The sequence below is a fragment of the Acanthaster planci genome, linkage group LG01, assembly GCF_054643075.1.
Source record: "Acanthaster planci isolate LZ-2023a linkage group LG01, COTS_SCS, whole genome shotgun sequence".
Taxonomy (NCBI): domain Eukaryota; kingdom Metazoa; phylum Echinodermata; class Asteroidea; order Valvatida; family Acanthasteridae; genus Acanthaster; species Acanthaster planci.
In genome coordinates, this window is record NC_141777.1 from 23,083,845 (window position 1) to 23,097,051 (window position 13,207).

General features: G+C 39.9%; 1 protein-coding gene across 4 annotated transcripts in view; it reads left to right on the forward strand.

Annotated features, from left to right (window-relative positions):
- The window catches only part of LOC110978414 (uncharacterized), a 45,668-nt gene that overhangs the window by 5,773 nt on the left and 26,688 nt on the right, over positions 1-13,207 (forward strand). For all 4 annotated transcript variants that reach the window (XM_022233402.2, XM_022233404.2, XM_087140257.1 and 1 more), the window contains 10 exons: positions 1,716-1,879; positions 2,688-2,828; positions 4,091-4,180; positions 4,825-4,899; positions 6,830-6,947; positions 7,701-7,974; positions 8,549-8,638; positions 9,664-9,792; positions 10,369-10,526; positions 11,633-11,773. In XM_022233402.2, the coding sequence (XP_022089094.2) occupies positions 1,716-1,879; positions 2,688-2,828; positions 4,091-4,180; positions 4,825-4,899; positions 6,830-6,947; positions 7,701-7,974; positions 8,549-8,638; positions 9,664-9,792; positions 10,369-10,526; positions 11,633-11,773 (1,380 nt within the window). The remainder of the gene's footprint in view (positions 1-1,715; positions 1,880-2,687; positions 2,829-4,090; positions 4,181-4,824; positions 4,900-6,829; positions 6,948-7,700; positions 7,975-8,548; positions 8,639-9,663; positions 9,793-10,368; positions 10,527-11,632; positions 11,774-13,207) is intronic.

The window sequence follows — 13,207 nt, forward strand, 5'->3', positions numbered from 1 at the left end:
TGTGCACATGAGATACATGTACGTCAAATTTACCTCCAAATTGACGAGGGTAGATAAGTACAAAAGGCCTGGAGTGCCATCAAGCATATATTTTCAAAAAGTGAAGTATGTTTTTCGAAGTTTGTTTTATGAAGTAGCGGTATATTTTCCCAAGTTCATTTGTTCTCAAGTTTGTTCCTGTAAGATCTATTAATAGAAATGTTTCTATTCTTGGAAACAAATCGTTTTTAGGAGATATTTTTTCCAAGTTCGTTTTAGGAGATATTTTTGAAAGTTCAGATTTATGAGTTACATTTTTTGGAAGTTTGTTTTTGTGACAAATAAATACAACCCTGACAATATATATCTCCTGAAAATTAACTTGGAAAAATGTATCTCACAAAAAACAAATTTCATCAAAAATATATCTTGTGAAAATGATGTGTTTCCAAAGATAGAAACAATGTTTCTAAATATAGATTTCCAAACGGTAGAATGTATGTCTCGCACAAAGTGGGCCAAAATATATTTCCCTAAATTGGACTTCAAAAAAAATACATCACTTATTCAAAATACATGTATATACTTGATGGCACTCCTGGGCTTTCATAGTTAAAGGTATGTGAGTTTCATCACTAAAATGGAAGCTGTACCCCGTCCAGTAAAAATGTGTATGTCATTCTTTTTCTTCGTCAGTGCGGCTCAAAATTAGGAATTTATTATTACATGTACATGTATGTGATGACTCACGTATTCTCATAATTGGGACCCAACTTTATTTTTTTGTCTACACAACCTTTTTTCCACGTGGGAGCTTGGATATTTTGTAGCAGTGTGTCTGTCAATGAGCATGTCTCTTCTGTGTTTTTGCATGCACATACATGTATGTAATGTACTGTACATTAAATCTGCTGTCTGTCAGCAATCTTCTTGCGACCACACTCAACACTACCACTTCATGCATCTTGCGTGGTCTTTCCACTTTGGTTTTTTTTTTAGTCAATGTAATAGGTTTCGAATAGCCAATCTTAGATATTGAATATACCGCATATGACAGGTACATTCCTTGCAAATAGAATTGGCCAAACTGTCACAGGTAAAGTATTCATGAAGGAGCAATCAATCATCAAATGAGTAATATTGTGGTATCCTTACATTGTATGTTGCTGTGAGGAACAGCAGCTATGAAACTTGTCAGTGTCAATAAAGGTAGCTACATGTACATGTATGCTCACATGCAGCTGCAGTTACCAATAACAACCACATGCAGTAAGAAAGCCAACCGCTTTGGCTCTGGCTACTTTCTGTTGATCTGGGTGTTATATTATTACATGTAGTCAAAGCCCTGACGTTTGAACATGAGGTGAATTACTCTTTCTCTGGAAAAGTGGGTTTGAATTTGAGTATTATAGCTCATGGTTGGTGACAGTGATAGAACTTGGCCAAACTTTGACAATGCAGCAGCAATTTTTCTACTTTTATGAACATATATCACTGAGCCCAGTTAGTATTCATGTAAGTGAAAAACACATCAGATTGGATGCATAAGCTGTGAAAAGGAAGACATGGCTGAAACTAACTCTGTCATGTACACGTAACTATTTTCCATTTCCCAAACTTCACCTGTGCCCGTGTGTTTAACGGTATCCTGATTTTTACACAGTTGTTACTTGTCAGTCAAAGCATCTGCACCCCGTAGTTTGAGCCATGATATTTGTCTGTGTTTATTGGTGCAGGTTGCGCGATCGCAATGACATCAATTGCCTGCCAGACAAGCTACTGCTTCACATCTTCTCCTTCCTGCCTGCGCATGACATCTTCATGGCTGAGAGAGTCTGTCGAAGGTGGCGCTACATTGGTGCGCAGGATGCCCTGTGGAGAATCAAGTGTCAAGGGATGGGTGAGTGGTAATTGAAGTTAAAACACAAGTTTCGCAGAATAAAAGTTAAAAGATTCTTTGTAAACTGTTGGTCAAATTGATGGTTGGAAATTGTGATAACTCTTTGCGAGATATGTGACACTGTTGGAAAAAGCTTTGTTTTGAAACTTTTCAGAACCTTGCATTTTCTCACAGAAGAGATTTCATGTAACAATGAAAAATAGTAATTTATGTGAAATAGTAAAGTTTCGGTTACGTCAGGGATGTATGCTTTACTGTAAATCAGAACTTGTGAAATGTCAGTCTCCAATGCATACATGTATGTACATGTACATGTAAATTTCGTATCTGTTGGATAATTCATAGTCCTATTTGGCAAAGTTTGTGTAGCCAGATCATTTTTACGCAATAGTAGTGTGATTTTTGTGAAGCCAGTTGGTCAGGATTGTAGCCAAATTTGTCAATATTTGCTGCTTGGTAACAATGACAACTGACAGCCTGTAATTATGAATTTGTAATGTACAATGTAGTTCCAAGATTTCTGCTTTTTATGTGATTGCATTGTTTTGGCATTGTATAGCCCTTTGTGAGTTAAATTGGAATAGTATGACACACTCAAATGTTTTAGTTGCACATGTAAACACTGGATTTGTAGATTTGAATTTCCAGGCCCGAGAAGAGATTGACCTCAGGCTTACCTTGTCTTTTAGCTCTCCTACTTCATCGAGTGAGACTTGGTGCTTTTGCCTCCTAGGGAGTGTAGACTCCTGGAGTGAATCAGTGCAGTTGGCAGCATCATTGGTCATTTGTTTCATGTATGTGCATGCAGGTGCCAAGGAAGGCTTGCTAGACCTGCCTGGCTTGATTGAGGAGTTCAATCAAGGCTACAGTGTGGACTGGAGGAGTGCATACACTGAACTGTGTGAGGTCGCCCAGCATGCTAAGAAACCGGCCATTCCTACGGCCCAAGGTGAGATATGATTGGAATACTAACTGCTTCAAAAGATGCAGTACAAACTAGCCTCTCAACATGGCCCTTTTTACTAGGGGCCCTCCTCAATCCTCCAAAATCCGCCAATTTGGGGGATGAAGAAATTGGAATCTCCCTCAATCCGCCAAAATCCTCCCAAATTTCTTGAAAATGTTACTTGGAGGTGTGCCTACTGCCTCAAGCCTTCAAAATCCTCCAGCAATTCCTGTCATATTGAGGCAGTGCGAATGACATTCTTGAGCAGTGTAGCTGATTTAAAACATATCGGGCTGAATTTATGCATGACTAAGCAAAAATAACACAAGGTCTAACCATGACATGCATGGCATCCTTCGCAATAAGCCATACACTTTTGCCATTCATCCTCAATTCTCTGAAATCCTCCAAAACCACATGAAGGATTTTTGAGGATTGAGGAGGGTTAGGGTTAAAATGAAATGAAGTGCTAAATAGATTACCAAGAGTTGAAGTAGTGGCACTTGTTTTATAACAACCCCAGAGATTCTGCACATTTTAAGAAGTGTCATTTCAGTTCAAGCAAATTCCAATGCAGCTGTAACTGTTCATTATTTTAAAATCAACTGAAACCTGACCCATACATTTCAGTATTTTTCCTGATAAAATGTTTTCATTCCTTTCTGGTGTCAAAAACATAAAGTTCATGAATGTACGTGCACGTACATGTACATGTATGTCACAGTGGGTAGTACCGTACAGTTTCAGTCTACCACGGAATAGTCTGTTAACGAAACAAACTTGAGGCTACAACTAGGCATGTTCTCTGCCAATCAAGAGACAGAGTATCTCAGAGTAGTGAAGGTGTTGTAGTGTTAGATCCACAGTCCTAGTCACTCCACATTGTTAATTGAGTGTGTGTGTTTACTGCCAGGCATTTAGATGCTTGATGTGGATAAAGGCACGTAGTCCAAACATTGGACAGTAAACACCTCCCCCAAAAATTCAAGAACTTGTATAAAACAAGCTTTGAAGACAGTAGTTTTCATAACAGACTCACCCAGTAGTTCTTGAGTACTTTATCCCAAAGCTCAATTCAAAACAAATTCCCCAATTTAGCTTTCTTTCTAATGCTGACTATGTTTGCTGTCTCGTATCTTGTTTTTTTCTGCAACGTGTAAGTTCACAGCAAACTGGCGAATATTTTAGGATAACAAAAAGACTAGAAAAGTACGACCATAATGCTGCTTTCAAGTGTTTTCTATAATATTTCCTTTTCTCTTCAGTTGGCGAGACTGGGACCAAGAAGTGGCTGTCCATCAGGTTCACAGAATTTATGAAGAAACGGACCCAGACACCAGAGTCTGACAAACTGAGTGAGTGTTGTCAATTGATGACAGTACAAGGTGTCAGTATTGGAGGGGGAGAATGTGGGGATTTAAGCCTCTAGAAATTTGCAGCTGAAGAGAGACTTAGCTGAAGTTGTTTCAGGTTTAAGGCAACTGACACATGGCCGGCACGATGCCCTTGCAAAAAAAGAAGTGGGGGGGGGTCAAAATGTCAACAGAACAAAACTAAAGAAGTTGTGGCTAAGAGCCAGTATAAATTTGCCGTCTTTCATGATTTGTTACATCCAAAGGTTTAGGCTCATAAACGTGGGTGGCGTGGTTTACGGTTGAAAGTGGAAATTTCCCCTCATGAATTCGAGGCTCTGTTCCTGTTTTTTCTGTAAACGTTCTCATTCATCTTTTGTGCAGTTTACATTGTCTCATAAAACTCTGGAAATCTAACACTTCAATACTTAGTGAAATGTCCGAAAAACTTGATTACCAAAAAGGATGACCAAAAACCTTAAATTTTTTTCTTTGATTTTGCAAACGTTCTTTGGCAAGTTTTTTTATCGTATGTATATGCAGTGCATTGACTTGAAGTGACTTTCTATTTATCCTGTGATAATAAAGAAAGTAAGGAAATTCCATCTCTTAGCAATGCTTCATTATTGACTCGCTCTTGACTTCAGCACCTATTGAGAGTGAGAGTTTGTCATCCGAAGAAAGTTCCACAGAAGATTTTGATCGGAAGCACAGCACAGTAGGTGAGTTACGAATTCTCAGGAAAGTCAATGCTTTTGACCCTTGTCTACTGCACTGGATTCAAACAAACTTGCTGACCCTGTCATGCTAATGTAGTCTGTACACAAATATTTGCTGCTTCGGGTAGTGTAATAAAAGTAGCCTCCCAAGATGAATGTCCATGAATAGCAGGGATCAATACTTCCATTTCAACACAAAATTTGTTGAAATTCACTTTCCAAATTTCTTCATAAAATGTTTTAACCCAGCCATGCAGTGCTACATGTACCTCTCAGAAATACACACAAGACACACATTACACCCATATATGCATTTGCACACAGTACCATTTATGTGTATAATAATTGCTTTGGTTAGTAAAAGGTGTAATTCTTTGGTTGCTGTGGGTATGGTCATTTTGGCTGTGCACAGCAAGACGGTAAAAATAGCTAATGCCATGTGACTAGCTCTCGGCCAATCAAGAAAGAGAATCTGCACTTTAGGTGTTATAATAAAACATCTCCACTTGTGAGCAGGATTTGAGTTACTTCTCAATGACTTGGTACAATCGTCCTCGCAAGTGTTCGTTATTAAAGCAGTGAGTGTTCAATGCAGGGCAACATGGCTGTGAGGGACAAAATGCAGTATTTGAATAAATAATCATTTCCTGATTCTTCAATTTAGCATAAATAATTCAATCTGGAAAGACAGCCAGTCCAGTAAGTCTGTAGTGGTATTCAGAGGTTAGGTTTCCACAAACAGTATTGTACAGTTTACTGGTGTTTGTCCTATTAAGTCAAACCTCGTTAATAAGAGCACTGTTAATACATGATTCTGCTTATAACGAGGAGCATTTTAGGTCCCAATCATTTGTTTTTCATTGTTTTCATTCCTGATAATACGAGGTTCCTGTTATTATAACAAGGTACTGGTAAATTGCCAAGTCCAAACAAGGTTCTACTGTATTGCCAACCTGTGTCTGTACCAGCCAACTTGGTTGTATTATTGGCAGAATATTATGTCAAGTGCCTAACACTTTTCTGATTGACATCAATATAATAATTCAATACTGGTTGCACATTAGCGATAGGTCTGGTATGCAAGCAGCAGTGTCTGATGCACGGCCCTAATATAGTCTTTGTTTTGCGTCAGTTGAATGTTGCAGTGTCATAGTATGCACAAGTTTCTTTCACATACCTTGCATGGACCTGAGAATTAAACATGTGACTACAGGTCCACATAATGCAGGTAATGCAAACATTGTGCAGATTGAGCTGAGCTAGGCCAACACAAGGCTCCCTCTCTCTGAGTAATGGTTTTTGTAGACAGTTTTGGGGTCAGAGTTATTGCTTGCAAACTGATGAGGAAGAGTCGAAGAAATGTCCGTAAAACTCTAGCTTTCACAGTGTTTACAGTGCCAGAAAATTGAGAATTTTTTCCAAGTTTCTTAAATAACTGCACAAACACAAAGGAACATCTGCACTGTCAAATGTTAACTAATAGAACCTGTGAGGGTTGAGTAGAACCAAGATGTTTCGATAGGCATTCCATCATACAACTAATGAAACCTGTGAGGGTTGAATAGTACCAAGATGTTTCTATAGGCATTCCGTCGTGCAACTAATGAAACCTGTGAGGGTTGAGTAGTACCAAAATGTTTCTCTAGGCATTCCGTCATACAACTAATGAAACCTGTGAGGGTTGAGTAGTACCAAAATGTTTCTCTAGGCATTCCGTCATACAACTAATGAAACCTGTGAGGGTTGAGTAGTACCAAAATGTTTCTATAGGCATTCCGTCATACAACTAATGAAACCTGTGAGGGTTGAGTAGTGCCAAAATACTTCTATAGGCATTCCATCATACAGCTAATGAAACCCGTGAGGGTTGAGTAGTACCAAAATGTTTCTAGACGCATTCCGTCATACATTCTTCATATATCTCTGTTTGCAGTTGATGTGCCGATCCAGTTCATGAAGGTGGCCGTTGAAGCCGAGGAGAGTGAGGAGGATGTCATTGAGGAGTTGACCATGTCCGAGTTTGCAATCCAGGGTCTCGCACAGGATTTCAAGTAAGATCCATTCTGGCGTTAGTTTCGTACCACTTTCTGTTGGTGACCTTAGACTTGGTGTTAATAATGTTCGGCAGAATGGTTGACCTAACCTGGCTCATGTCACCAACTGATGTACCAAATGGTCTTGTGCAAATTAGTCCTTTTGAGACATGGTGGCCACCATGGCACCAGCTGGTTCTGGGGTAAATTCTTCAGTTTGCACTGTTCTTTAAACCAAGCAAGAATCCTGTGTTGTAGTCATCATATCTCAAAGAAAAAAACCACGGACATATTCATGGACATCAGGGAAAGCCAAAAGCATAGTGCTTCTTTCTTACCTACATTTTGGTAATAATTTAGACTATGTACAATTATCAAACTTAACACACCAGTTCCCATGATATGGTGTTTCACCCTTTCAGAGCATGTTCATACTATAATGTATTACAGTTTGCACATTAGTATTCAGCGTACATTCAGATGGCAGTTTGTGATCCATCCATAGGGTCACTACTCTGGATTGGATCTGTAACCTTCATTCCAAAGGCTTTTTTTAATCTTGAATCCCTCCTGAATTTTCAAAACCACCTTTGTCCTAATAAGGTCATATTTTCATGTAGCGTAGTCTGACATTGATAATGTCGTGAGATTTTGCAATTTGTGAATTACTTTCTTTTGTATTGGTGACCAGCCAAGCATTAGCCACTTGTTGGCAAAAGTATGACGATGACAAGGAAAGAGTAGACCTAATAGTCTTTTCTTGTCGGACAGCCTCTTTCCAGAGCTGACCACAACTGCTGAACTGCCTGCGGCCATCCCTTTTGTCAAGCCTACTGAACTTGGCCAGCCCTTACCTGGAAGAAAAGCTAAAGACGGCAGTGTGGACGAAACCAGAGACGAAGAAGCAGAGGGTGCACCGGGTGTGGCAGCCGACAAGACAGCAAGGAAGAAGAAAAAGAAGAAAAAGAAGAAAGCAGCTAGGTCTAGAGACGACGACGTGGCCTTGGATATCAGGCCAGAGCTGGTGCAAGCAAAGGATATTCTGGTAGGAAATTCTGCCTTCTAGTACATAGATACTGTTAATTCCTACATATCTTCGTGTGGTCAAGCCCTCTACTCTGATGCCATGTTTAATACAGACTTCCAGTTTGGCCATTTTACAAAAATCCAGTTTGGTCTGGGGTCCCCGCAAACCATGGCAATTCTAAATTCTAAAGCAAAACAATTTCTGAAAATGACAATTTTAGATTTATGTTGTGGACTGTTCAAATAAGATGTGAACAGTGCAGGAATTAAAGACATAAGTACGGGATTCAGTACAGTTAGTTTTATTTACCATGCAACAGAAAAAGCTTTTTCTTGTGTTTGACATAAAGAAAAGTAAGAACTGACCCCGAGGCATCACATTTGAACTAATCTCAGCCTTTATTTCTTTGTAACATGTTGTTTCATAGTAGGAAACTCATTTCTGTACCTGTTTTACATGCTTCCTTTCTGTTACACATTCCGTTATCAGAGCCTTCTCGAGTGCCTCTCTTTTTTGGACAGATTGAACGCCCCCATTTCTTGTCGGTATTAATGCTGTTCTGATTTATATCTGTCTCCATTCTGTTCCAAAGAGTGAATTGCAAGGAGACGTGGGACCTCCCATGAAATCCCTCAAACATCCAGGATGGGTTAAACCGATCAAAAGAGTACGCAGACTACAGGTAACCTTGATAGCTCCCTCAACTCCTCCCCCTAAAAAGTCCCTAATGGTTCAACAAGTGCTGTAAACCATTATTGATTCTTTGCACATTGGTACTTTGAGCCCTATTAGGGTACAGTCAATTATCCATTTATGAATCCTCAAAATAATGCCATCAAAAGAGGGGTTAGGAAATTTTGCCGTATTTTCTGCAAAACTTGTTAATCCATCTCTTGATTCCTGAGATGTTGTGCTTGAAGGTTTCTCAGTCCCAAAAAACTTGTGCAATAAGCCAAAGTCCCATTAACAATTTTTTTTTTCAAGTGCTGTCAAACTCCTTGCAAATATGAGTCACATGGCAATCCTACCTGAATACTCAAAAAGTTTCCGTTAGATTTCAAAGGATCTGTGAGGTGTTGGGTTCAAGGGTAGTCATGTATGTACAGTGTTGTAAAGAGTACAGAGAAGTTTCTATTGTCTTAAAGTTAATATAACTGTGTGATTGCATTTGTTTCTAAAAATAAGGTTTTTATTGCTGGCCTCCGAGCATTGCAGTTCTGACTGTTTTGTCAGTGTTGGCCTCTAATAAGCACTTGCCATGGTATTACTGCACAGCAAATTTTTTCCAGACATGATATCGTTTTTGGCCCAAAATGCCTACTTTTTAAAGTGACAAGGTATTACAAACACAGCCATTACAGGTTCAGAGTTTATAAATGTTGACCCTCTGCAGTCATGTTTTCAACATTAGTGAAAGTTTTCTAGTCGCATAGTAGTTTTTTCAAAAGACTGAGACAATTTGGACGGGGGATATTTGCAACACTGCCCAGCCATGATCCACGGCCACTTGAAGACTTCACACATGCTCAACCCCTCAAGGAGAATCGCGCTAGTCTGGGGACAAGAGTGACGTCACCTGGTACTGCATACAGAATTATGATTTATATGTGTTTACTGGTAATCGGGCATGAAGTGGCTGAATTGATTTTATTGTCACCCAGGAATTGAGACAGGAAAACCCTTTATCTCATCTCGTGTTCCGTACAGGGCCACACGGACGCTGTGTTCTGTCTGATGTTTGACAAATGTCGAATTCTCACTGGATCCATGGATCGAACCATTCGTGTCTGGGATATCCGAAGTGGGAGGAGTATACGCAAGATCTATGGCCACAAGGTATGTGTCCATGACTCATTGACAAATATAAGCACATAACATACCGTTTTTTAATTTTTATTATTTTCTTGGGGAGAGGTTCAAAGTAGATCAGTTTGGCAGTAGAGAACTCATCCATCATATGTCATTTTTCATTCATGCAAATCTAGAGGATGATGAAATAAGGTCATTATTTTTTTTAAATTTGAATTCTTTTCTCACCTGTTCCCTAACCTGTAATTGGAGAAGTGTGCACCGAATCACCACTGGTATTTAGAATTTTCTTCAGGAAACACAGAAATTGAAACAAAGTGTTTGAAATATTAAACATCCCTCTGCTTAGGTAACAGCAGGAAAAGGCTAATTTTTACAATGACATTAACAAAACTCAGAGAAAAGAAATGTTGGTAGAGTTTCGACAAAACTGAAGCTTACAACCAATACAGTAGAAGATCAGTGTACCCACTGAAGGGTAAATATGTATGTCAGTTGTTTCGATTAGTATCATCCTTGACTTTAATGGATGCAAAGTTAACAAATTGCTTAACCCCGTTGTAACCCAGCAGCCTTTTGCCCCTGGCCTTTGTCTCCTTGCAGGGAGGCATCCGATGCCTTCAGTTTGACGACACCCGCATTGTGTCCGGCTCCTGGGACATGACGGTCATGGTCTGGGACATTGTCAAATTTGACAATCTTGCCACCCTCACGGGGCACGTAGATGTGGTGTCCTGTCTGCAGTTCAACAAGGCCCACTTGTGAGTTGAACACATCCCTTCTGTTTAAAGCTCTTGAGAGTGTGGAGGCCAAAGCCTTGTACAAGACTGGAAACTATCCACAGTTGGTTGTTGCGTCAGATTGCTGTGCAGTGTCACTGTGTTGGTTAATATGTCAAATGATGAGTGTGCTTCCTGAAGTTCCCTGACAGGGGGAAACTTCATAAAGGAGAGAAACACTGATTCAGTATCACTGTATATGTATTTTGTTGGAGATACAAGGTTGCCCATGCACATTACATTTGGGTTTTCCATATTAATAGCTTGAGGACAAGGCATTGTGGCTTCCTGTCACTTCTTTCATAGACTGTCACACTCATCATCATGGACATGGTGAAGGGTCATTTTCATCAAGTGGTCTCTTTGAGAGGATAAAAACTAATTCAAATCAAATATACATGTAGATGCACAATGTACAAGTAGTTACATCTTGTACATCTGTGTACATACGACCTGGGCTGAATCTGTGAGGGAGCACCCGCGAATGAGCACACGTTTTCAAGGGGGCATCAGAAGCACATGGACGTTTTGCTTGCATGTACATGTACGTTTTGTTCATTTCAAGCTTGGGTTGGCGGTTGGAGCACAGATAAATGTGCAAGGGGCGTGTGTCTACCCCTCCCCCCACTTTGCTGTTATGCCACAGAATCTACCTGAGCACAGCAGACCACCAAAAGATGTGTAATTAGAAAACCTGATCAAAGTGCTTTTCATTTAAAGCTGGGTACAAGTTGACCATGTTAAGCACGTCAAGAGTTTTTCTCAGGTGTGAATGTGACATATATTCCCAGAAATGAATGTTATGCCAAACACTTTGTCTTGGCTGTATCATGTTCTCCAAGGGATGAGTCATTCAGGTGTGCCAAGCCACAATTAACACGTTGGAATGCTCCTTCCTCCCAATCTGAGACATGATTACATAGAGGAATGTAACAGTACCCAGACTCCTCGGCATCCAGTGTCACACTGACACTACTCTAAAGCAAACAAGCCTGTACCACCTGAAGCTTTGATGGGGACCGCTTCATCCTCCAGCCAGAGTCTAAACCCCCCTCCCACCTGCCCATTTCTGTCATTCCCTTCACCAGGGTGACCGGATCGCATGACAGCACAATCCGGGTGTGGTCGATGGACGACTACCGTTGTCTGCAAGTCCTGAGACATCACAGGGATAGTGTGACATGTCTGGTGTTTGATGGCCGGTTTGTGACAAGTGGATCGGCTGACAGGTAGGCATGTCATTTCTCTACTCTTTTCTTGTTTCTTTCCCAAATAAATCTTAACCACAATTATGCCCCACCCGAAGAAAGGATCGAGATGTGCATTCCACTGGCATCGATTTGTCCTGCATGGTTTCTTACTAATTGGAACTTTTGTCGAGGATACCATACTCGCCATATCATCTTTACACCAAATACCAGGGTAGTCTCACTTTGTTCCATAAATGTATTTTCCTATACCTGCAGTGTAGGCTTCCTATTAATTGCAATTTCATGGTTTGTTTTAACAATTTAATAGATATGAGAGCTCGAATTGAAAGCTGTAGACATTTTATACAGAATGCAGAATGTTGGTGGAATAGGATTTGACCGCTCTTGCCGATATCATAGACTCCCCAGGAAGTATGGTATTCCTTAAACAGTTAAAACTTGACAGGGAATAATGGTGTGTGTATGTCAGTGAGTGTCCAGCAGCCAGGTGTTTAGTGTAACCCTGTGGGTGATTGTGGCTGAGTCATGAAACGGGGTTGGCTGACATCTACAGGTATGATAACCGCAGGAGTCTGGGATAGAGCCCTAGGTTATAGGCATTGTGTTCTGATGTAGTCAGTGTCATCTCAGATGCTGTCTGTCTGAGAGAGGCCCACTCTTGTTACAGGAGGTGTAGTCACCCTTCCAGTTTGTTTGCGCTCATGCCAGGTTCCAGACTTGCACCCTTGGTATGAGCTGATCCACATCCTTGGGACCATGTAATTGAAATATTTTGCTAACATCCTTGAAATAGCACCTTCATGTTTCAACTAACCTTATAGACTTAAATTATGCATATGACATCACGTTAGAGGGTATTTCTTTCTTCCTCTTGGATATGCTCGAATAAACATTTCATGCATTCACTGTTACAATATTAAAATTACAAAGAGCAGCCTCTGAGAAACTAGCAAGGTTTAACCTCTATTTTCAGTTATTGTTTTGCTATATTTATCTGTATTTTGGTGCTTTTTTGGTTTTTATGCTAATATGAATTTGCATATTCATAAGCAAAGCTGTGATCTAATCCAATGCACTGAACCTCAGTGTTGCATTAATTTGTGCGGAAAATACTGGTAGATTTTTTATACTTCATTATCAAAGATTTCCATGTTCCTTGGCAATTTATTCTTGATAAGTAATGGCAATAAGCCAGCGAGCAACCTTTTTCTCAAATTTTCAAGAGCAAAGTTGGGGTTCAGAATTTGAACATTAAAACACGAAAACTGAACAGTGTCTTCCTGGTTTATATCTCACTACTGAGCACTCACTCTTCTGGAAAAGCTTAGTCAGTTTTAAATTTTTGAAGTGCAGATTTCGTACGCTGAAGAAGAGTTTAATCATGCCCAAAAAGTAACTCTAAGAAAAGTTTATTGTATGGATTCTTTAAGTGTGAAAATGGTAAGGATTGTG